This window comes from Thermobia domestica, chromosome 17 (assembly GCF_964235325.1).
Source record: "Thermobia domestica chromosome 17, izTheDome1.hap1.1, whole genome shotgun sequence".
NCBI lineage: Eukaryota > Metazoa > Arthropoda > Insecta > Zygentoma > Lepismatidae > Thermobia > Thermobia domestica.
In genome coordinates, this window is record NC_137470.1 from 11,879,879 (window position 1) to 11,905,966 (window position 26,088).

General features: G+C 38.2%; 1 protein-coding gene across 1 annotated transcript in view; it reads left to right on the forward strand.

The window, feature by feature from the left end:
• elgi (E3 ubiquitin-protein ligase NRDP1 elgi) overlaps positions 1-26,088 on the forward strand; it is a 93,769-nt gene that overhangs the window by 23,711 nt on the left and 43,970 nt on the right. Inside the window, exon 2 of the mRNA XM_081743736.1 lies at positions 9,995-10,088. Coding sequence (XP_081599862.1) covers positions 9,999-10,088 — 90 coding nt within the window. The 5' untranslated portion in view covers positions 9,995-9,998. The remainder of the gene's footprint in view (positions 1-9,994; positions 10,089-26,088) is intronic.

Below are 26,088 nucleotides of genomic sequence, written 5' to 3' on the forward strand. Positions count from 1 at the left end.
CTACAAGCGCGCCATTCTACATTTTTTCTTTCTTTAAGAATCACCTCGGTTAACCCGGAACATGGTTAGATTTCTTTGGATTGGATTTTAAGTTTAATGTCCCTTTCAGGTATATGATACGTGAACGTACAACTTAACGTGGGATCGAACCTGGGTCTCCTACGGAGCGTGGTGGCTCAGTGGCAGAGCGTCCATCTCTCGTGCATGGAGTCCTTGATTCGATCACAGGTCGGAGACCCGGGTTCGATTCCCGGCGGGAGCTCATGTGGTTCGGATTCCACGTTAATCAGTAGGTCCACGTCTCATATAGCCTCGCTGCTGAACAGGACGTTAAACTCAAAATCAACTCAACTCGATCACAGGTCGCGCCAAGTGTGCTTTGTGGTGGACAAGCACCGTTTGCGTGCGTTTTCCCGGGGGTTATCCCGTCTCTTTTAACCTAGCCGGCATAAGCGTGGGACGTAAGACTTCAAGAGTTCATTTCATTTCCGGGTCTCCCACGCCAAAGGCACGTACGCTAACCGCTCACACACGTGCGAGCCCAGGGAACTCTCTTTCCGGTGGGTCTGCTGTATTGCACATGTTTTCCAATTGTCAAATTGTTTGTCATCGTAATTTTTTGTAATGAACGAATTCAATTTAGATATACGTCGAACAAGACAGTTTTCCATAAGCGGACGTTTCTTTGATCCATTTACCCACGTTATGCAAGGTATTCCCCTATATCCGGGCTTTTAAAATTCACGCCCGTGCTCAGCTAGATATGATGCTAAAGTTAAAAAGAAGAAGAAAACATAATATGGCCCTTAACTTCCGAGGCCTTGTTTCGACGACAGGGCCCACTAAATATGTAGGCCCTTATGTAGAGTCGTTTTGATGCGTGATTAGTGTCATACTAAAGAGTTCGACTAACATGTTTTGTGCAGTAGTCAGGCCTTTAGTATTACGCTAATCATACGTCAAAACGACTTTGAATAAGGCGGATGATGTCACAACACCACACGGGACATGGCATGGTGTGTGTCTAACAAAGATCTTACTGTTTTGGTGCGGAGTAGAAGTAACGTGTATGGCAAACAATCAGGCGATCCGTGGTTACTTTCTTTATTAAGTCAAAATTTTGTCAAAAATGAAATGAAATCTTTAAGTTTTACGTCCCACGTTTATGCCGACTAGGCTAAAGGAGACGTTGATAATGAGAGATGAATGAAATGGTGCAATAAAGAAAGTGGGAGGAAGCGGGAGAACCGCGAAAAAACTCACGCACACTTTGTTTGTCCGCCACAAAGTTCACGTGGCGCGAGCTGTGATCGAACCAGGGACCCCATGAACCAGAGATGAACGCTCTACCACTGAGCCACCGCGGCTCCAACTTTATTTCAAGATAAGAGTGAATGACAACATTGAAACAGAGAAACAGAAATAACCATACTGGCATACCATATAAACGTTTCGCCTTCGGTGCGAGCGGTCCCGGCTTCTATTTCCGGTGGAGGAAATCGGTCGAAAAGTGTAAAAAACATTTCAGGTCAGCCACCCTGAGTAAGGTTTTATAATCACCAAGTGGATTCGCTGTTCGGGCGTCAATTTATTTATATAACCGCTTTCTGGGGTCTGTCCTCCGTTGTCCTGCCAATGAGTATTTTCCGGAAGCCTGGACTTACCTTGGTAAGACGTTGAAGGACATCTCCAAAAATGGATTACAAAATTGTTCGCAAATTTCCCTCCGGTCTCAATAACGAGATGAGCATTTGGCGCTGAGAGGTTCGGATGTCTCGTCTCGAAAACCCCAGGAACGATGAGACGGTCATTCAGACCACAATGCACACAAACATTATTCATACATACAACAAAAACACACTGGATTAAACGACACTATGCTTATTTATTAAAATACTATTTTAAAAAATAATGGAGAGAAACAATCACAACACTCGACACTGAATATGTATAATTATTTTCATTAATAAAATCACACTTTGCTTTTTCACTACACTATAGCCCTTTATCACTTTTATATATATATATATATATATATATATATATATATATATATATATATATATATATATATATATATATATATATATATATGGAAGCTTATAATTGGGATTTCACTATAGATATTTTTCTCTCACCATCAATGCACATGGGGGATTAGCACTATGGGAGTAATATCGGAATGATCCCACGAAGCAATATGGTTGCTGCTCCAAGAAATTCTTAGAGGTCAGAGGTCGACGTTAGTCTTCAGCAAAAATAGGTAGTCATCAAAAATGGAATGATAATGTTGGAGGGCGCGTTTATAACTCAGACGCACTAAGTATGTGAACCTGGGATTTCACTGATTGGGGCTAGCCATAACTAGGTCCTTGACTGGCTAATAGCATATACCCCTTAGCACAACATTATACTTGATGCTCGGCGCAACGTGCGTGGTTGCTGCTCACGGTTACGGAGTAAGGCCCCTCGAACTCAGAGGTTCGATATACGAGCTTCACTGATCGACTGATAAATGTTGGCAGTTCATTCTCAAAAGCACTCAGGTTAAATCACCTATATGTAGATGCAAATCGAATATGAAAAAGAGTTAATGTTAATTTTAGTCCACTGGGCACGACGCACGAGACATTGCGATAACTTGGGTTTGGGAACGTTTAGATAACGAACTGGTAAAGCGATGTGGCTGGCGTCATTCTATCATTGGATCGCAGTATTTCCATAAATGATTGGAAGATACACTTAATTCACTTCCAAATAACCATACAACAGAGTTTTTGCATATTAATAAGTCAGGAAGAAACACTGAGAACCTTCGTCGCTCACTAAAATGTTCTCACCACAAAGCAACGTTTTAAATATATATAGGAAGAAATGATAAATACTTCTTTGTCCTGTTGCGTGGGAAGAAAAACAGTTCCCATCAAAAAAGAACTTATTTGCATCGCAGAATAAAGTATAAATCGAAAAAAAATTACTGTCTTTACGAAATATACAGAGCGTCCACAAAAAACACTTCTATAACCTGTTGACGGTTATAGTTTTCCTGGGTTTTCCTCATTCACACCAGGCAAATGCCGAGATGGTACCTAACATATAGATCCCAGGCCGTTTTGTTTTCTTCCTTCCCTTTCCCCGGGTAGCATGCTCGCCGAGGGACGTCATCCCTCCAACGTGACGGGCTAACATGTCATAGATGCCGAAAGCAGAGGAATTTAATTCCTAAATCCCGTATAAACGTTTCAACCTGCAACATCGAGAGTCGAACCAGTTGAATGCGCACTGGAGAGGAGCCTCCTAATCGCTTGGCACGTGAGGAATGTGCATATGCATGTAAACGTGTTTATGTGTTTCTCACAACAACTACGATTTTAGAACATTTAAATGGTACGTCAGTGTCGTTATTTCTGTTTCCTCTTTGTGTCATTCTTTCCGTTCATATTTATATTTAAATAGCGTTTGGTACCAAGAAAAGTTCGACCAGTGGTGGGAGTTAAACATGGATCGCCCTGTTCCCAGTCACACTTGTTATCCCTACTTCACACTAAACGATAATAACATGTTTTTGTTCAACACTTATCTTGTACCGTATAGTGTTGCCACGTCTTCATATTTACCGGACCCTACCGCTGAGTCAAGTCCCCGGCACCCCCACTATGTGACTGTCTTTAAATTTTATATTTGAAATTTTAGTTGGGGTGCATTGTGAGAGTTTTAGTGACTTAAACATAAATAACTTTTTATATACAGTATATACTAGCTGAACCTGCACTGTCTACTCAGCACATCGTTCTGTTACGACCAGAATCACCTTCCCGCGGTTCATGTCTCCTTACACAAGTAAAGGATAGGAGATTCACAAAGAAAGTGAACTGCTATGTATAGATGTTGGAGTGAGTTTGTATCAAATTTGTAGAAGTAACACGATATCAAATAGAAATATTTTTTCTTATAAATTCATATCCGTCCGAGTACACCTCATTGCGTCTCTTAAGGCCTTTGAAATTGCCAGCATGCAATAGGTTTTGCCATTCAGATTTAAGCAAAGCGGCTGCAATGTCCGTCAACCCGCCATATGTAACTTCTATGCAGGTTGCCTAACATTGTAGTTTCGGCCTGCAACGATATTAATCTTATAGGATAGGATATTAATAAAACAATGACAACACGGGTTTTGAAAATTCGATTGAGAACTGGACAATCTACACAAAATTTGGAATCGACCAGTGAAAACGGCACGTTTCTAGCGCTTGTGGTTTTGGAGATCTCATTGTCAAAAGGATTGCGGACAAACATATAAATTTAGCATTTTAATAAATAGACTAGCTGAGCCTGCGCTCTCTACACAGCGCATCATTCACATATGAGCTTGAATCTCCTTGTCATTTTTCACAACATCTGTACATGTCCCTATAGGCGGAGATTTTTTCGATTATTTTTTCTCAATCTCTCGCACTGTTTGGAAGATTTGAGCCTACTTGCGGTTGGAGTTTTTAATTCATGTATGACCAGTGTTTTTCTTCTTGCATGCAGTATGTAATAAGCAAATATATTACATACATAATTAATTATAAAGCCAGTTATATATGGTGTTCATGGGGAAAACACCCCAAAAGTAAAGATTCATCTTAGACTGGAGAAATGGTTATTCTTCCTTTTTCATTATTATTTGGCCATGAAACAAACGCCTGAGACATATACAACCCCCATATACAACAATATGGTGTTGGAATGTATAATGCGTAGGGTATGATGCTTTTTTTTATGTATTTTTTTAATTTCAACACTTCCAGTGTACCTGTAAAAATGTAATAAAGAAATAATGGCCATGTTTTTTTTTTTTTTTTTTTTTTTAAATATTCAATTATAACTGAACAATCTACGCAAAATTTGCAGTCGGTCAGTGAAAACGTCATCTTTCTAGAGCCTGTAGTTTCCGAGATCTCATTGTCGAAAGGATTGGCCACAAACATATACCGTATTCTCGCGTGTATAAGCAGCACCCTTAAATTTTACCTTTACATCCGTTTAAAAAAAATCTCAAGGATAAGCCGCGGGTAGAATGTCTATCAAGCTACAGCTAAAATAAAATCATGTGTACGTGCTTATCACACACTAAGACTTTTTTATTCTAAAATAAAATCACACTGTCACTAGCACTAGAGAGGTTGCTCAAAATGTACAGTTGTAATGTTATTCACTGTCACTACCAGTAGAGAAAAATGAAATGAAATCTTTAAGTTTTACGTCCCACGGTTATGCCGGTTAGGCTAAAGGAGACTGTGATTATGAGAGATGAGTGAAAATGGTGGAATGAAGAAAGTGGGAGGAAACGGGAGAACCCCGAGAAAACCCACGATCACGGTGTTTGTCCACCACAAAGTTCACTTGGCGGGGGCTGGGATCGAACCCGGGACCCGAAGCACCAGAGGTGAACGCTCTACCACTGAGCCACCGCGCCCCCTACCAGTAGAGAGGTTGCTTGCACTATCAGTACCTGCATTAGAGGCATCACTGGCATCACGATCACTATCGCTGATATCCCATAGCATATCATCCTGGGAGGCGTCCATAGCATTGGATATTCCACACTTCAAAAATCCTTTGACGATCGTTTCAGGTTTAACACTTTCCCAGGCTGCCAGAATCCATTCACACACAAGCCGCACAGTCGGACGTTTGATCTTACCTTTGGGTGTACAGTCATGGTTTCCTGCAATCATCCAATCATTGTAAAGTCTCCTGAATGAACTTTTAAAGGAGCGATTAACAGTAACATCAAGGGGCTGAAGCATGGAAGTAAGCCCCCAGACACAACAGCTATGTCAGTTTTACACTCATTTAATGTTCGCTTCACACGAGGAGTCACGTGAGCTCAGAAGCTATCCCAAACTAACAACCTCTTAGGTTTCAGAAAACCACCAGATCTTCTGTTCCACACCATTTGTAGCCAGTCCAACACCAGATTCTCTTCCATCCATCCTTTTTCCTGAGCACGCACAAAAATACCCGGCGGTATGTCTTTTGGTACAGTCTTTCGCTTCAAGACAACGTAGGGTGGTAGTTTTTTTCCATCTGCCAGAACAGCCAGGATAACGGTACATCGCTGCTTCTTACCACCTGTAGTCTTTATTCTTACGGTGCGCGAGCCTCTTGGCGCAACTGTAGTAGACATAAGCATGTCCCAGTAAATGGGTGTTTGATCAGCATTACCGATTTGGGAGAGCGCATGCCCATTGGCTTGTCGCTTACGGATAATGACTCTCTGAAACTTCAAAATTTCCTCGTCAAAGTCTGCTGGAAGACGTTGAGCAACTGTTGTCCTACGACGCAGTGACAAGCCATTCCGACTCATGAAACGTGCACACCATCAAGCACTTACTCGAAAATCGTGGCTTACTCCCAATCGACGACCCTCTTCAAGAGCTTGAAAGTGTATCATATCAACTGTAAAAGCATAACCTGAACTTCTTTTCTCATTAACGTAAGATAAAACATTTTCTTCCAATTGTGGATACTTACCTGCTTTTTCCAACATCGCACGTTGGATTCATCCACGTGAAAATGACGTGCAACAGCTCGGTTCCCGTTTTCCTCAGAGAATCGGAAACTTGCAATTGAAAATGTGCATCGTAGCTAAGTCGTTTGGACATTTTCCTTAGAAGAAATCCACAAGGCACGCTCTTCGTAACGTATAGGTGCAGCGCACGAGACAGACTGCCTTCTCGTAGAAAAAACTCTTGAGTGCGCGATTGTTATCGCAGAGGAATCTTTTGTTCGTTTACCGGTAATTGTTGATTCAAATCAACAATAGCGGTATTTGAGTTAACGTGTTTGTTCCTGTGTTGAATTGTTGTTTCGTCTGATTGTGGTCTTGTAGATTTGTTTTCTATACGTGTTTCTTGTGATGTACGGTAAATACCGTACAACAAACGCAAAAAAAATAATACCGTAATTATCTTTAAGCCATTTTAAATCATTCGCGTGTATAAGTCGCACCCTACATTTTCGTTTGCTTTTTCGTGAAAAAAAAAGTGCGGCTTATACACGCGATAATACGGTAGTTTAAAAAGCCCCAAAGATTGCAGCACAATTCATTTGGATTGATTTTGGAGAAGGCTTATTAAAATACAAAGGCTTTGAACAATAATTTTAAACATAAACTTTATATGAAAAAGATGTATTTAAATAATTTATTTAAAGTACGTGAAACTGAATTTATTCACGTCTTTGTGAAACATGAAATCACCAATAACCGTAAATCAAAGGGTTGAAATAAAAAATTAGAGGTTGGAGCTCATGCATTGTTGTTTCTATATATATTTTTGATAGAAGAGTTTTACCTTAATTGAACTTGGTAGATTTAGGCATAAATAAAAGATAAGCTTTAATGTGTGATTCATTTAGTGTTTTTGATTAGTCGTTGTGTGGTGTTTGCGAATCGTTTGTGTGTTGAGATATGCTTGGCAGTAGACAGTTTTCTTTTCTTTTTTTTTTTTAATACATACTTACACAGGGTGGCCACTCACCTGGAAAACCGGGAAAAGTCAGGGAATTTTTTAATTCTGGAAAAGTCAGGGAAAAGTAAGGGAATTTTGATGAAAAACATGGAATTTTTACTCGGAAGAAAATTTACGTTCTGCTGTATTCCTAGCCATTTAGCCGGTTTATTTATATACGAAATAGCTTTGGTCGCTGGGGGCTTCGCCCCCAGATTTCTCCTTCCTTCCAGGTTTCGTTTATCTGGTTGGGGCTGCTGGTTTGGGCTGCGCATACTTTCTTCATATTCTTTTGTCATTTAGTGCTGCCCATGAATTGAGCTGGAGCGAAATCGGGACCATTTTGTAATTAACACACTTGTTTAGTTCGATGGCTGCTTGATTTCCAGAATTCGCTCGGGGCTGCGCCCCTGCATCCCGTTTTGGTGGTCACGTGATTAATATAAAGGCTGAACGATAGTTTAGTATTTCTGCCGGAAGAGTTCCGAATGTGTGTCGAATTCCACAAAATGTGTGGAATTTTGGTTAATGCGTGTATTTCTATGTGGAATCAAAAACTGTGTGGATTCCACATGCATTTGTCCTCAGTGGCGGCAGTACTTTTTGCGCCACACGATTAATTGGCCATGCTTTTTTACAGATATTTGACCTTTTGATCACCGATTTGAAGTAATGGCATTCCCCTCCCCCTAGTTTTTACACCCAATTCCGCTACTGCATGTACTATTGTTCTAAAAAAAAAAAAAAAAAAGCTTCAAACAAATTTTTCTGATTTCTTAAAAGCACATTTTAATGGTGCTCATTTACTTCAGTTCCGTTGTTTTGTTACACAATATTTCCCATCTATGTCGACCTGTTCCCCGGTTGCATAACCACCGCACGCCACTGCTGGCACGACAAAACCTTTGGGACCCAGGCCTACCTAAAGTTGTTAATGCCGGCTTTCTAGACCGAAGTCCGCTACTTCTTAATACAGGTAGCTCCATAATTGTCCTCTCCATTCATTTGTGACGTCAGAGAACGATAGCATAACCTTGTACTGCAACATGACAGAGTTGCTAATAAGCACACCTGGTGAAGGTATTGTATATTTGTTGTTAAATCCGGAGAAATATTTGATTACAAATTAACGAATAATAAGTAGATAATGAGTAGAATAGTTTCTTGATTTGAATTTTGCAATTTTAAACCGATTTTATGTAAATTCTGTAATGGTGTTTTTCCAAGAAAATAAATTTAAGAATTATTGACTACTTATTTTTTAAACATATATTTGTTTAAAAAAGAAATGAAAATTTCAGTCAAGGAAGTTGAGGATTGTCGCAGGGTGCGGGCTCCACCTCCATTGGCCATTTCTTAGCTATGGGCCTGGATCAAAATATCATGTTTTCGAGGAATTCTTTTTCTTAACACATGGACTTCTTTGCCGTATAACTCACATGATTTGTGTTTAATAATGGTTTACGGGTTTGCAGGGCCGGCGACAGGGGAGGGGGAATAGGGGACAAATGCCCGGTGGCCTGGAATCACAAAAGAATAATTAAAAGCAATAATTTTACTGGAATTTAGGGGTTCGTGTTCCTGAGTTGCCCAAGGTTCCTATATATACCAATTTTAGATATCTCTAGAAATTTTCTGGAAAACCGGGAAAATTTCTGGAAAAGTCAGGGAATTTTGAAATTCCAAATGAGTGGCCACCCTGTTACATTTCTTTTGAACTTATTGCTTCACAACAAAGTTACTTGGAGCGCAGTTTTAGCACAAGTACTTAATATTGTGAAGATTCACAGAGAGGATTGTTGTTGCATGAAACTGTTATTTTATTTATTTATTTTTTAACTTGAACAGATAGTTTGGAGTTTGAAGATAATATGTAATTTTAGTTTTGGAGCTACATTAATACAGTTAATGATATAATATTTGGTAACACACTATACTATTTTAAAATTATTTAACGGTTTTATACTATTAGTTTCACTGATGTGGGTATGACGTAAAACTACGCCATAGAAAAACTTACCCCAAAAATTTGGTTTATGTACAAAATAGAATTTGGTTTAAACAATAAAATTTGTTAACGCAAATTTTACGTAATGAAAAAAATTATAATGTAAGTTAAACTGTTTTTCGCACATAAAACAAATTTACAAACCAAATTACATAATAATTCTTAACATTTTATAATAAATTTTTTAACCTAAAATAATGTTAAAAATCTTTTTCTTGTTTTGTTTATTTTTTTGACAATTTAAAGTTAAAATACAACAAAAATAAAAAGTTTATAAGTGGCTGGTTACGCTGTAGTCGTCTTCCTTTTACGTCTAACATTACATCCCGCTGAACACAGGCAGGAGTTTCGGAATTTAGGTAAGAACAGATCCCGTTCTTATAATACAGTATTCCATGTGCGTGCGAGCTTATTATTTTCAAATTTTTGTTTTTATGTTACTGTTTTTTAAAACATATTTTATAATTACTGTACTTTTTCATTACAGAGAAATGGGGTTTGATGTCAACAGATTTCAAGGTGACGTAGACGAGGAGTTACTGTGTCCTATTTGTTCAGGAGTTCTTGAAGATCCTCTTCAGGTAAACAACCAGTGGTGTGTCTTCCACTTTCTGTGAAATTTGGAGCGATTCTTTGAGAAGTGATGCCTCTCACATTCCCACTTGAAATTTCCTTTATTAGTAATGCAGAGTTTTCACGAGTTAACATTGAACAACTTCAACTGTCAAACATATTTTCTCTCATTAATAGAGAAAATAGTATACCATATATTGCAGCGTTTCTAAGACTTTTTTCAACTGTGGACCACTTTTATTAGTCAGAATGTTGTATAGAATATTCTACCTTCGTCCCTTTAAGACAAGGTTGGCAAAAACCATGGTTTTCATTGAAAAAAAAAAAAAGTTTTTTTTTTAGTTTAAACCGTTTTTTTATGTTTAAACCAGTTTTTTTTTAAAAAAAATAATTTGCCGTATGTATTTATATCACATATGGACAGAAATACGTTTGTTTGGCCTTGGTGTTATTATGCAACAACCAGGTTATGCTGGAAGGGGTCACATAAGCTTAAAGCGGAATCCAAACCGCTTCTCAGCTTACATCCGAGAGAAGTTATCCTGCATTTGAAGTCGAAACCACGACTAATTTGGCACAAATGCGATACGTCTGCCGACTCACTCGCGAAGGACTCCTGATAAAAATACGTTGTACTAGTCTTTACATACTTGTTAACTGGGTTGGCTGGTTTAAACCAAGGCTTAAACCAGCTGATTTTTTAAAAAACAACTGGTTTAAACCAAAAAACAAAGAAATGTTCGCAAAAGTGTAAGTGTTTGTAAAATCTTGATGAACACACATTTGTGGGTTATCACGTTTCACTCCCGTATATTATTCGTATTATATTCGGACCTAAATTTTCCATTCATTACTCAAAAAGATTATACTACAAAAGCAACTTCTTTAAATAAGTTTATAAATGTTTATTTTGTGATTTTTTGTAGTTATTATTGTTATGTAATTGCAATCGAAGAAAAATTCTAAATATTGTTTCGTTTCAATGTTTACTATTGATAAAATACATCGAAAATGCCATACTTTGTGTGTGTGGGGGGGGGGGGGTCATACAGACCCCACGAGAGGCATTTAGTGAAATAAGTATCTTGGGTATCTATTTATGTATAAATGAGTCTGAGCCAAAGTGGACTCAAATAATTCGTATCTTTATTCACTTTCCTTATTGAAAATGAAATGAAATGAAATGAAATCTTTGAGTTTTACGTCCCACGGTTATGCCGGTTAGGCTAAAGGAGACGGTGATGATGAGTGATGAATGAAATGGTGGAATGAAGAAAGTGGGAGGAAACGGGAGAACCCCGAGAAAACCCACGCACACGGTGTTTGTCCACCACAAAGTTCAGTTGGCGGGGGCTGGGATCGAACCAGGGACCCCAAGCACCAGAGGTAAACGCTCTAGCACTGAGCCACCGCGGCCCCCACTTTTCTTATTGATATGCAGATTAAGTCGTCGTATTTCTTTAATTTGGACCAATAAAAGTCGTTGTTAACTAACTTGAACTAAATTAGTTCTTCTGTACTCCGTAGTACTTTGAAATTGTTCATATGTAATTCTGTATAATGGTTTCACTTGTGCAAGTGTTTATCTTTTTGTCCTTCTGAAATTAGTCTTGACAGTTATATTAAGAAGCATGTAAAGATCAGTACAACGTATTTTTTTATTTTTTTATTTTTATTTTTTTAATCAGGATTCCTTTGTGAGTGAGTCGGCAGACGTATCGCATTTGTGGCCAATTAGTCCTGGTTCCGAGTTCAAATGGAGGACAATTTCTCTCGGATGTAACTCGAGAAGCAGTTTTTATTCCGCTTTAAGCTTATGTGACCCCTTCCAGCATAACCCGGCTGTTGCATAATAACATCAAGGCGAAACAAACTTATTTCTGTCTATATATAATATGAATATATAGAGCAAATTATTTAAACCATAAAAATCTGGTTTAAACCAAAAAAACCGGTTTTTTGGTTTTTTAAATAAAAACCATGGTTTTTGCCAACCCTGCTTGTTAATATAATTGTCAAGAGTCATTTCAGAAGAACAAAAAGATAAACAGTTAGTTGTACAAGTGAAACCATTATACAGAATTACATATGAAGAATTTCAACATACTGCAGAATACAGAAGAACTAATTTAATCACTATGACTTTTATTAGTACAAGTTAAAGAACTACAACGACTTAATTTGCATATCAGTAAGAGAAGTGAGTCAAGATACAAATTATTTGAGTCCAATTTGGTTCTGACCCATTTATATATAAATAGAAATCAAAGATACTTCTGATTTCAATAAATGCCTCTCTTGGGGTTCGATGACCCCCCCCCCCCAAAAAAAAGTACGGCATTTAGATGTATTTTATGAATAGTAAACATTATTAAAACGAAACAATATTTAGAATTTTTCTTTGATTGCGATTGCATAACAATAATAACAAACTATAAAAAATCACTAAAGAAACATTCATAAATTTATATATATATATAAAAAAGTTGCTTTTGTAGTATAATCTCTTTGAGTATTCAATGGGGCATTTAGGTCTGAGTATAATACGAATAATATACGGGAGTGGAACGTGATAGTGCACAAATGTGTGTTCATCAAGATTTAACAAACATTTTTCGTGTTAAACCTCTTTTTTTTTTTTTTAATAGCTTGTTTAAACCAACCAACCCTGCTTTAAGAGCAGATTATATATATATATATACACATACACGAGGGATGATGGAGGAAAAAGGTTTTAAAGCATAAAACTTTCATGCTATTGCGTGAACGTAATGAAAATTTATTTGTAGGTTAATGTCTTTGTTAAGGTCTTTGAAATCTTCGGATTTTGATCATTTGTACTCGAGAAGCGGACATTAAAAGTGATGAATCGCCTAAAAAATTGGTTAATAATAGAAGTGAGGTCAGTGGTACAGTTCCTTTGGGCCTAAAACACTACACGTGCTAACATTCATAGGCAGATTGTAAATCTGTATGTGAACGGCTAAATTTCAGAGCATCATGTAGGGAAGTGTTGTTGTGCCTTTAAAGAAAGACGGACCAATATTGTTAATGATAACCTTGGACACAGCGATAGATCCAGTACTTGAACCACTGACGTTACACTTAGAACGAATAGAGCACCCCTTCTACAGCTCTGACCTTATCCCTGTGACTTTTACCCTGTTCTAGAAAGCAAAAAATATCTGGCCACCATCATCTGACATGTGCTTATTCTGACATCATCTGGCCATCATCTGACATGTCCATCAACCGCTGCCACACGGTGTCTACGTGAACTTGACGCTAATTTCAATGTAAACGGTATAGAAAACATTATCTGCCTTTGTAATAAGCGGCTGAACAAAAACTGTGATTACACCCAGAACTATTGTTGAGAACTCTCCATCATCAGGTGTGTTGATCTTCCAGCCACGTCTCACACTTAAGCCATAATAGGCTTTAAAACTTTTTCTATCATTCCTCGTTGTAATCCTTTTCTCATACGCCGCACAGTGGTAGGAATCACGAGAAAATGCAGCGAAACTATTTGCGGGTGTATTGATAGCGCGTTTTTTTTTTCGATGTGGTATTTCTTGAAGGCATATTAGGCTTCTTTCGACTGTTGTGCTGTACAACGGCGCCGACTTTCCAAAATTTATGTGGGTGCATATCAATGGCGGGACGTGTTATATGTTTTTATGGAAGTCTCGATATTTTTGATTGATTTCCTTTTAGTTAAAATTTTTTATGAACACTCATAAAGTCATTGATTTCCTTTTAGTTAAAATCTTTTATGAACACTCTCATAAAGTCATTGATTTCCTTTTAGTTAAAATCTTTTATGAACACTGTCATAAAGTCATTGATTTCCTTAATAGGCTTTGTAATCTTTTTTTTTTTTTTTTTTTTTTTTTTTCGATCATTTCTCATATGTATATTCTATTTTAGGTGTATACCAATACGTTTCAAAAATAGTGTTAATTAGTTACTTTATTTTAAATTTTCTGTTTACATTAATAGAAAAAAGTGCTTCTTATTTTGAAAAAGATAATTGAAAGTTACCAAGAATATTTCATAATGTAATCAATATACTAGGTGTGATCAAAAATATGGTGAATAATTTTATTACAAACAAAATAATAGGTTTACATGGAATTTGTTATAATTTTCTTCAAAGTGCTGTCCTTGGCTAGCAATGCTTTTATCCTAACGTTCAGTTCACAACTGGAAGCATTTCTGGAAGGCTTCTTTTGGGAGGGCGTTCATCTGTTCTGTCGTGGCCCACTCAATGCTAAGAATGGTGTCAAAACGTTTTCCGTTAAGCACGATTTTAATTTTGGAGAAAAGCCAAAAGTTACATATATGCGGACAGACACCAATATTTTTATCGACGAAAAGCTCCTGTTCGTCGGGGAATAAATTTCGCACCCACTCTTCTCATTTGCAAATCGCCAGTTAAAATGCTTTGCACGGACCCACACTGCATGCTAAGTTCTTCGGTAAGCTCTCGAACAGTTATTCGCCTGTTATGAAGGAACAATTTTTGCTAAGTTTTCCACGTGTTTGAAGCTAATGGACGTCCCGAACGATACTCTTCTTCTACCGACTCATTTCCACTTTTAAATCGCTTATTGCAGTTGTAAACAGCCTGCCGAGTTACAGCATTATCGCCATACACCAATTTCAATATTTAATGATTTTCTTGGGCACTTTCTTGCAACTTAAAACTAAATGGTCACGTGTTGTTGATTCGTTACAGACACGATAAACACAACCTGACTCTAGCGGCTCTGGACACTGACTGATAAGTCAGAACGTGTTCAAACTTGATACTGCCTGTCTATCGGGCAATTTACATCAAATGGTTGGAGAGTCAAGTGAAAAAGAAAAAAAAAAATATTCACCGTATTTTCTGATCATACCTCGTATATTTAAGCGATTAGAATTAGCCAAATGCTTATCTTATTAAATTATGTAATCTATCCCCGTTTGAGATTCTCAACTATAAGCAGTTGGTTGGAGTTAAGGTCCCTTTCAGCACCGAGACTATATGGGACATGGACCTGCAGTTTCAGGTGGAATCTGAACCACCATAATGTGTTCAAATTTCAGATCACTTTTACCGGCAATAGAACCCGGGAACCTATATATCAGAGGTGCGTGCGCTAGCCACTAGACTAGCGTGGGGGTCCTCAACTTTTGTGTATGATACGCAATTCACTTGGAATTTTATTTTTATTTTATTTTATTTTATTTTATTTTTTTTGCATCAATGTTCAATATAAGAGGACTACAAATATTGAGGGTGACCTGTAGCCCGCGTACCACAGTTTGAGAGATGCTACTCTTTTATAATCAAATCCGCAACAAGGAAGAAAACAAGAATTTTAGGGACGATTAAAAAAAATGCATCAAAAGATTGCGATCCTGGCCAAGAATTAGTCTTGGGATCAGGAGTCACAAAATTGTTGAACGGCTTCTGAAACGTTTTTACGGAATAAGCACATCGTACTGAGTTAAGTGGTACTTTGGGTTTGGCTACATTATATGTAGTTCTCCATATATAAGACCTACAAGAAAATTTTTGCCTGAAATATATGGGATCTTTTGATCCAATGAGCGACTGCACAAATAATAAGACCTTGGTTTTCGACTTAGCGTTTCGCTGTTGTACGCTACACTGTCCACCTCCGTATGGTCTGAATGGCTGGGCACCACCATTCAGGGTGATAATATCTGACTGAACAGGATGGTGGGCTAGGTAACGTAGTGGTTAATGCACCCACAGAGTAAACCGAAAATCCAGTTTCGACTCCTGGTCCAGTCGCTCAATTTTCACTCCTTAAATTTGATTGGGCCAGGTTGAATGTCGAAGGGACATTGTTGCGTATCAGGAAATGTCTTAAGAAGTTTACAGGGTAATTTATGACTGTAAGGAAGACTACACTGGGATGGCGAAACTTTATTCAATAATCTTACAAAATTCAGTTAGTTTACCGACCAAAATCTCACGTACAAAAAAAGGTGATCTTGACATAACTTTATTGGCAGTATTTCGGCACTGTGTATAATGTTCGAATTTGTTTACCTGGTTGACAACATTTATCATTTTTGTAAATAACCTTTCTGTTACAACAGACAAAAAGTGAAAGACTGGACCGCGACTCGAACCCGAAATCTCCGGCATACAGTGGCGATGCGTTGACCACCACGCCACTCAATCCGCTTCCCTGAACATCCACACACTCACTCCTGGAGTCAGTGCTCTCCACTCAGACTACATGGCTTGTACCACTGCCTAGCTGCTGTGCTTGGGCAATCCAGTGTCCATATATTGAGAACATTTTTTGACGGTTGTAATTTTATATATAATGACGAAAGGGGGAAAACAAGCTAATTTTTTTACACCTAATTCTTTTGGTGATATCTCCACGAAATGTACCTCAAAAAATAACACAGGCCTTTGCCTTCATACTTTTTTTTTTAATTGAAATAGGCCAATAGATACGGGGATTTTCAGATAAAAAGTATACTGCATTGAAATAGGCCAATAGATATGAGGATTTTCAGATGAAAAGTATACTGCGAAATTTGTGAAACAGAAAAAGAATTTGACAAAAAGTACCTTTTGGAAGACTCCTGCTCGTATCCTGATAAGTTTAGGTTTATGGTCTTTAGAATGAATCAGGCATTCGATTGATATCACACATGTGTAACGATTAAAAAATGTACGATAATTCCGCATCAAATGGTATTTATTATTATTATTGTTATCTTTTCGAATGAAAAAAAATCTTTGTGTGTTTGCATATATGTTTGTATTTCTGAAGTAGCGGTGTCTTGCGTCTAAATTCGGAGCTAAGAAGCGTAACAAATCTTAGTAACAAGCGTATAACTTCCAGTCAATAATGAAGTTGAAGTTTGACAACCTAAATTACACAAATAATCAGTTGAGTTGTACAGATTAGCCGTGCACAACAACAAAGGCATAATACGTATTCCCGGTATCATACCTAAGATTTCTGAATAAAATTTAGATTGACAGGTTGTGAAAAGAATACAGTCTTGGTTTTAAAAAGCAAAAGTCCTGATCTCAAACCTCTATGTAAGAGGACGTAGCAGCATAACTGGGCGTAGATCAATCCAGTATTTTTGAGTAAAATAATGATCCTTAATAGCTAGAAGTGATTCCCATGTATTTCATTTATGTTCGTTTATGTCTGACAGCATATGGTGTACCGGTAAAAATTTTTCACGATACAATTGAAGCACAAATAAGTAATTCGAGCAGGAACATTAGTATACTTGAAGCTATTATATACGAGGTATGTTAGAAAAGTAATGAGGATGATTTTGTAATTAAAGTTTTTATGTTTTTCAAACAACAATGTTATCCCCTTCAAAGTAGTTCCTTGGGCAGCTATACACCGGCGGAGTCGTTGTTCCCACTCTTGGTAGCAGCGCTGGAAGTTTTCAACTGGTATGGCTTTTAACTGGTTGGTCACAGTCTTTTGAATGTTCTCCAGAGTTCCACAATAACGTCCTTTTAGGACATGTTTCAATTTCGGGAAAAAGTCACAACGATTTAAATCAGGTGAATAGGGGGGTTGAGGAAGAACAGTAATGCGTTTTGAGGTCAAAAATTCACTGATGGAAATTCCATTGCTCTAAATTCCGATGCTGCATTTCTGTAACACACAATAAAAACACACTGATGGCGCTGCCAAAAATAATGTGTTAGGTGTACGGAGTTGTAACTCGGAGTGAGGAAGTCGAAGGGATAAACAAACCGGTCTAGCACAGGCCGGTAGACACAACGTACCCAGATCGCCCGCAGTGTTGCCAGTCTCATTACTTTTTCTCACACACATCGTATACTGCAAACTCTCCATTGTGACATGTTTTACGTATTTTCCTTTCTGAATGTTACAGCTAAGTTTAACCGTATTTCAAATAATTCTTGATTATACGAGGTGTGTTCAAAACGTGTCGAACCTTGTCCCCTACAAAACAGTCTCCTTGGTAATGCACACACTTCTCTCAGCGCTTCCGCCATTGCTGGAAACACTTCTGGAACGCAGTTTTTGGAATTGCGAGCTACCATGCCGTCCCATTGTGCGTGAAGTCTTCTGTTGACTCAAATCTTGCCCTTTTAGTGGCATTTTCAGCTTGGGAAGTAACCAAAAGTCACACGGAGCCATGTTGGGTGAGTAGGATGCCTGACGACACACAGGAATGTTGTGTTTGGCGATGAAAACCTCAATCAAATTTCGCGGACACTCGCCTCATGTCCAAATTCTCGTTCAAAATTAAATAATTAAATGTACCGATCGATTGAATGGTTTTCGCTTCGGTATCGCCGGGCTTTTCGCAAAATTTGATGCAATATCGTTGCTCAAGGTTTTCTGTTATTTTGAAAAAAAAAAAAAAATCGACGACCGCTCACTACACGTCTTCACTAGTTTGTCGACTGCCTGCGACTGACGCCTTCTACGGGCTGGAAAAAATCACGAGTGCGGATGAGTATCTCCTCTACATCTATACTGAAGACAGTTTCCTGCGCTTCATTGGTTTACGCGGGGAAAAATAAGGGTCGAACTTTTCGAATACATGTCGTAAATGAATATTCAGTGGAAGCCATAAGATATGATTGAAACAAGTGTCTGTGCTTATGTAAAGAGAATCAGCTAAGAAGTTGGGGATTTCACTGAAATTTCGGCTGTTTTATTTAATTCTTATAATCATGCATTATAGAAGTTTATTTTTTTTTAATTTTTATTTTTTATTTACATATAATCTAACCTTTACTACTTTGTATATTTTCAGTAAATGCAAGTAGAGCATGATTAGAATTCTTTCCATAGTTCCATAAGACTTGACCGTTCAAAACAAGAGTCCATATACAGTGAAACCTTTGCAAGCGACAGTAGCTTCCATTGAATAGTGAGCAACTACTGAAAACAAGTTAATTTTTGGGAGCAGTACTAGTTGGTTTTCCGTGCCAATTACGTATCACTAATGCAGTAACTAAAAAATTATGTTCTGTTCTTCTATTGAAAACACACTGAAAACGATTTTTTTTCTTTGTATTAAATACGAGTCGAAAGCTGTGCTCGATCGACAATATTGGCCTTGGAGTTGTAATTTTGAAGACATTGTCTGAAGGGTTACCATTATAAATATTTTTAACCCTCAAAGGACCAAGGGAATGGGGGCTATAAAATGTCCACACTTTTGAATATCGTTGTTTTGATGTTGAATATTGGTGAGCCCCTTCTCCATATTTTTATTTTGTGTCAATAAGTATCTAAAATAATTGTTTCGATGGGACAAATCTTTCTCCCCTGTTTTGTTGGTTAATAAAAGCAAAATTCGACGGTGGACACAAAATAACCCCCCTTGGTCCAATTAAGTACCTTGAATTTTGGAATATTTTTCTTTTAATGTCTGCTTTTAGCTGGCTGCTGTGTTCATATAGTAGACAGATGACTGTCTACATCTTCATCTTCGCCATTAGCAGTACAAGGGTGATACTCCCTTGAGAACAGTTGTACAGTCTGTGAACTGTCTTTGTATAATTTTCAGTGCGTTGTGTTTCTTTTACAAGATAATAATGAGTAGATATTTGTCGGAAAAAGAAATAGCGGAGGAACTTTCTTCTGATGTGAGTGAAACTGAGTTAAGTGGTTTAGAAGAAGACGTAAGTGAGACCGAGAACCATGTAAGTGACATCGAAAATATTTATGATTGTGACGATGAAGTTTACCATTCCAGTGACTCGGAATCGGTAACATCAAAATGTAGTGATAATCCGAATGTGAACGATAGTAAAGGAAGGTATGTTTCTACAAAGTACATAAGCAAATCTGGTAGAGTGTACGTTGATAAACCACCACCTTGTCTACGAAGAACAAAGCAAAATATTATACGTGAACGACCTGGACTAAAGACAGACGGTGTTGTAAACAATATTCGTGAATCTTTTCTGAAATTTTTCACAGACGAAATTCTATCAGAAATCGTGCAACATACTAATGAAGAAGCATATAGAGAAAATTTTGATCTCACCAATGAAAGTGAAGCGCTTGCACTTATAGGAGTGCTTCTTCTGATGGGAGCAAATGATGACACTAACTTAGATTATCACGATTTGTGGTCTGAGGATTTAGGACGATCTGTATACATTGCAAGCATGAGTCGGAACAGATTTCGTTCTCTCCTCAAAATTCTTCGGTTTGATGACAAGGCTACGAGAGAGCAAAGGAAAGCTAAGGACAAATTTGCACATTTACGCGAAGTGTTCAACCTTCTGAACGACACGTTTCCGAAGTATTGTAAACTTGGACTAATACAGTTATTGATGAAATGCTTTTCCTTTTCCGCGGAAATTGTAAGTTCAAAGCTTTTATGAAAGAGAAACCTGGCAAATACGGTATACCCATCAGGATGTTAGCTGACTGTGATCACCGATACGTTTATAATATGGAAGTGTATGCCGGTAAGGAAGAGGGCACAACAACTGCCTCAAAAGGACCAAAAGAAGTAGTGAAACGACTTGTCACTCCTATAAAGAATACAGGTAGGAATGTCACTACAGACAGGTACTACACATCTGTAGAATTGGCTGAAGATATGTACACTGACTATGTATGGTCTTACATTAGTAGGAACATTACAAAGCAATAGGAAACACATTCCTGAAGAAGTGAAATCCATCAACAATAGGGAACTACATTCTAATATGTTTGCATTCACAGATCCCAACAGTGGAAAGCCTCCGGTAACAATAGTGTCCTATGTAGCTAACGAAAAACCGAAGAAACTTCTATTACTACTGTCACCTCAACATAATGATGACAAGATATCAGATACTGAGGGAAAGAACAAATCAGACATAAATTTATTCTATAACGCAACAACAGGTGGTGTCGGTACAATCGACCAAATGACACGTAAATACAGCACCAAGAGAAGTACACGGAGATGGCCACTATCCGTCTTTTTTACGCTTATTGACATCGCTTGTATAAATGCATATACCTTGTACACAATGAACTTTCCTCATTGGAATAAAACAAAAAGTAATAGAAGGCGCTTGTTTCTTCAAGAACTGGGAATTGAACTCATCAAGCCAAACATTGAAGAACGCACCAAAAATGTTAGGGGTATGCAGCGTAATATTGTTTCCTCAATGGAAAACGTACTGAAGAGAAAAATCACCACACATCGTCAGGACATTGCACGGTCTGCAACAACAGTCAAAGGTAGGTGTCATGTATGCAACTCCCAGGCGAGAACGAAACCTGAAAAACAAAACAACCTTCCTAAAACAACAATCGTGTGTACCAAATGCAGCAGATTTGTTTGTGGGAAACATAGTGAGAAAGTAAACATTTGCGAGAATTGTCAGCTCGACACTGAAAACTCCGATTGAATGCTCCGTGAAAAGTTCCGCACAACAAAGTTACTTACATCAATAGCATATGGACAGTGGCATACCTTGTTCAAGAACTCAAAATTAGTGTGATGTAAACATTGCCAAGATTATAAATTTAGTATTAGTTTCACATAATAATATATGAAAGCTATGTATGGTATCACCCGTCCGATTAATTTTATTAAATAATACTCAGCATACAGTTACATACAAATAAGCCTAAATACCCATGTAAACAATCATAAATATTATATGAAAAGGTGTATTTGTTAATTATACTAAATTTCACAACAATAAAATCTCATTTAAGTGCAATAATACGGTGGACATTTTTTAACCCCCCCTTGGTCCACAGCGAAACGGGTTGACGCTTGGTCCTGCGAGGGTTAAATTTTGTTCCTTTATGCTAAGTACAGAATCTGATATTGCGCACAAATGGATGTTTATTTTAAAATCCTTCGTCCAAAATATTCAATACAACTTTAAGCGTGACTCATGAATTGGCGTGTTGACGAAAATGTATAGGAGAGTAAGAAGAACTATAGACAAAACATACTTAGACCTAAGTGTAAAAACTCATTAACCTTTAGGTACTCGCGCGGGGTGTTCACAGACCCCCAGCTAGGTAACTTTTGTGTTGCTAGCCAGAAGCTCTGATGAAAAAATATTAAAAAATGTCTCAAAACAAGTTCAAAAAATCTGACTGCAGCAAATACTTTTAAAACCATGTTTCGAGTTACGCTACATTGTCTTATTTATTTAAACATATATATATATATATTATTGAGTTTTACGTCCCACGGTTATGCCGGTTAGGCTAAAGGAGACGGTGATGATGAGTAATTAATGAAATTGTTGAATGAAGAAAGTGGGAGGGAACGGGAGAACCCCGAGAAAATCCACGTACACGGTGTTTGTCCACCACAAAGTTCACTTGGCGGGGGCTGAGATCTAACCCGGGACCCCAAGCACCAGAGGTGAACGCTCTAATATATATTTTATTGTAATAAAACAAATATCAATTTGGGAGTCGACTGAACCCCCGCGCGAGTACTAGTGTTACAAAAAGGGCGCGAGTTCTTACGGGTTAAACTATAGAGGGGCACAGTGGCTCAGTGATAGAACGCTTACTTCTGTCTGTGGGGTCCTTGGTTCGATCCCCGGGTAAGTAAATTTGTGGTGGACAACATCGTGTCCGTGACTTTTCTCCGGGTACTCCCATTTCCCCTACTTTCTCATTCTACCAATTCTTCCATCATCATTCACTTGCCTTACTCACCGTCTCCCATAGCCTAAAGGGCGTAATCGTGAGACGTTAAACTGAAAGATTTCATTTGCTTGAACGATAGTGCGACAATTGCACATAAGGCGCGTCTGGTCGCTTTGTCCTTGCGTTCTTCCTAGTATATTGCTTTCTTGGAATTAGAGTTGCTAGTAGCGAACACACTGGCATAGTCCCCCCACCCCCCAACATTTCACAGAAATATTTAGAATTGAAACTCAACTTGTATCTGATTTTCCCCTGTCTGGATTTAAATGTGGATTCTTCATTCAAAAAAGTAGTAGTTCCCTTGCCACCCTTAACTGTTATTTCCTTTATGTCATGAACTGTACTATACAGTTAAGTATTGTGAAAAAGCGTCTTGTAAGTTTGTTGCTGATTTTTTTTTTTAACGTCCCGCAAATGCTCCTTAATTTGTTTGTAGTACCTGTATATACTTCTTCACACCACCAAGAGAAACTTGTATATCCCACTTCGTTAAAAAAAAATTCTATAATATAAATAAAGATGAATTTAACTATGTTTGGTGGCCATCTTCTCGTAGATCATTGCAACGATTGTGACACATTAGTGTATTTTGGCACATTAGTGGACCATGGCGTAGCTTAAGTTTTATACCGCATTAGTTTTCTCGAAAGGGTTCCCTAGAGGGAGAAGACGTTTCCACCACTGGCATTCAAATGGTAATATATGGGGTAAAATTTAACGACAATAGATTCATTTTCCTTTTTTTTTTTTTTTTTTTTTTTAATTGCATGAGCAACCATTTTCGTTTTTCCTTTTAAACATGTTTAACATACAAAGAGAACAAAAGTGACTCGAGCGGGACGCGAACCCGGGATCTCCGGTATTCCGTGCCGGTGTGTTAACCACTACGCCGTGCGGTCTGAGTGGTGAGCTCCGACTACAGGAATTAAAGGGTGTTTGGCTGTTCTGGGAAGCGGACTGAGTTTGCGTAGTGGTTTACGCATTGGTAGTCCCGGTCCAGTCATTCATTTTTTCACTCTTTATATCTTATTGAATTCACACCTACAGAGGATTTGGTGTGTAAAAATAAGTTTAGATCGATTGTTTCCTCGTGTCATTAACATTTATTGAAACTTCTTTTCTAGAATTTTAACACCATTTTGATTATATTATAACAGACTGCAATTGTGATTCTCCTTTAAATACGCAACTACAGAATTATTAACAAAGAAAATAATAATGATTGGGATTTTGTGCAGGCGACTTAGAAATGAAAAATGAAATCTTCAAATGAATTTACATCCCATGGATATGTCGGCTAGGCTAAAGGAGACGGTGATGATGAGAAATGAATGAAATGGTGAAATGAATAAAATGGGAGGAAACGGGAGAACCTCGAGAAAACCTACGCAGACGGTGTTTGTCCACCAGAAAGCTCACTTGGCGCGAGCTGGGATCAAACCAAGGAGCCCATGCACTTGAGATAAACGCTCTACCGCTGAGCCAGCGCGATCTCTGCAGGCGAGTTAGAGTGCAAAGTATTGTAAAAAATGGCAAATACCGTTCTGTATTTGGCGCTCAGAACGTAGTCTGCGAAAACATTTCAAGAATGAATAGAATAGTTCATGTGGCTCAAATTGTCACTGCGCAAAATACTAACACTGCATTTTCATTGATATCTGTATCCTAAGGAAAAAAGAAGGTTCAGATACTTTCCAGAAATTTCTGTAGTCCGTGAGATTGTAGGATATTTGTTAATTCTTTGCTACGGTATTATATTTAAACCATATTTGTTAAGCTGTTATTACCCGGCTTATAATTAGGTAACTGAATCCATTTCTGTCCCCCATGAGGAATCTTCATAATTGTGATATTGAAAGGATGTTAAAGGAAGTCTTTTTTAAAATCGAATGACTCACCATTTGAATAGTTGAATTATTTTAACAGAATTATTATTATTTCTTTTTTTATTTTAGTAAATAAAGGATTAAATATTTCAGGAGTTGTGTTGACAGTTGTGCTGAACATGTGGAGCACGTTTTACATTAAGATAATACATAGTGAATGAAAAATAACTCTGTATTAGAAACATTTAATAATTTCCATACTAATTGATCGATTTTAATGGAACATTTTGTACATTCCACAGTAGAATAATACAACTTACTACAGTGTTAAAAAGTTCATATGGCCACAAGTGTTAAAATTTCACATAGGCAAACAGCATTACCAACCAGGTTTTGCATTTCGTGCGCAACTCGCAAATTTTCTTCCTGTCTGGATGTTGAGAGACGACCACCTCTGCAAATACATCTCACAGACCCAGTAGTCATGAGTTGGTAATGATTGTTGTTGATGGTTTTGCTGTGAACTGAAGCACGATGCCACCATCTTTGCACCTGCAGAACAGACTGCCACCCATCGTAACGGCATGCGATCTTTGTACGATCATGCAGCGTCAGACGTTGCATCATACTGGGCTCCTGGTATTAGTACTCTGAAAACAGTGGAATTCCTATAATAATGGAATGAAATAAAAGATACATTAACAATACGATTCTACCATTTGAGGCATAGCAATGTGTATATATATATATATATATTGTGAGGATCCCCACCTTTCAGTTTGAGCACATGTTATTCATGCAACACGTGCTATTGTTTAGAAGCATCAGTACAGCAGACCATCTACATAAAACCAGCCAGACACGACGGGAACCGAGGAGTAACGAACCACCCAGAAATGACATAAAAATGGACCCAAAGAGGAGAGAAGTATCAGTTGACCACTGACTGCATAACCTACACCTGCTTCTGAGGTCGCCCTGGACGAAGGAGTACTACCTTGCCTAAATCCCTGGAGGCTGCCATGAGTTAAGGGGATTCCGAACTACAACCTGAACCTCTGGAGGCTGCCATGAGCTAAGGGGATTCCTAACTACAACCTGAACCTCTGGAGGCTGCCATGAGCTAAGGGATTCCTAACTACAACCTGAACCTCTGGAGGCTGCCATGAGCTAAGGGGATTCCTAACTACAACCTGAACCTCTGGAGGCTGCCATGAGCTAAGGGATTCCTAACTACAACCTGAACCTCTGGAGGCTGCCATGAGCTAAGGGGATTCCTAACTACAACCTGAACCTCTGGAGGCTGCCATGAGCTAAGGGGATTCCTAACTACAACCTGAACCTCTGGAGGCTGCCATGAGCTAAGGGATTCCTAACTACAACCTGAACCTCTGGAGGCTGCCATGAGCTAAGGGATTCCTAACTACAACCTGAACCTCTGGAGGCTGCCATGAGCTAAGGGGATTCCTAACTACAACCTGAACCTCTGGAGG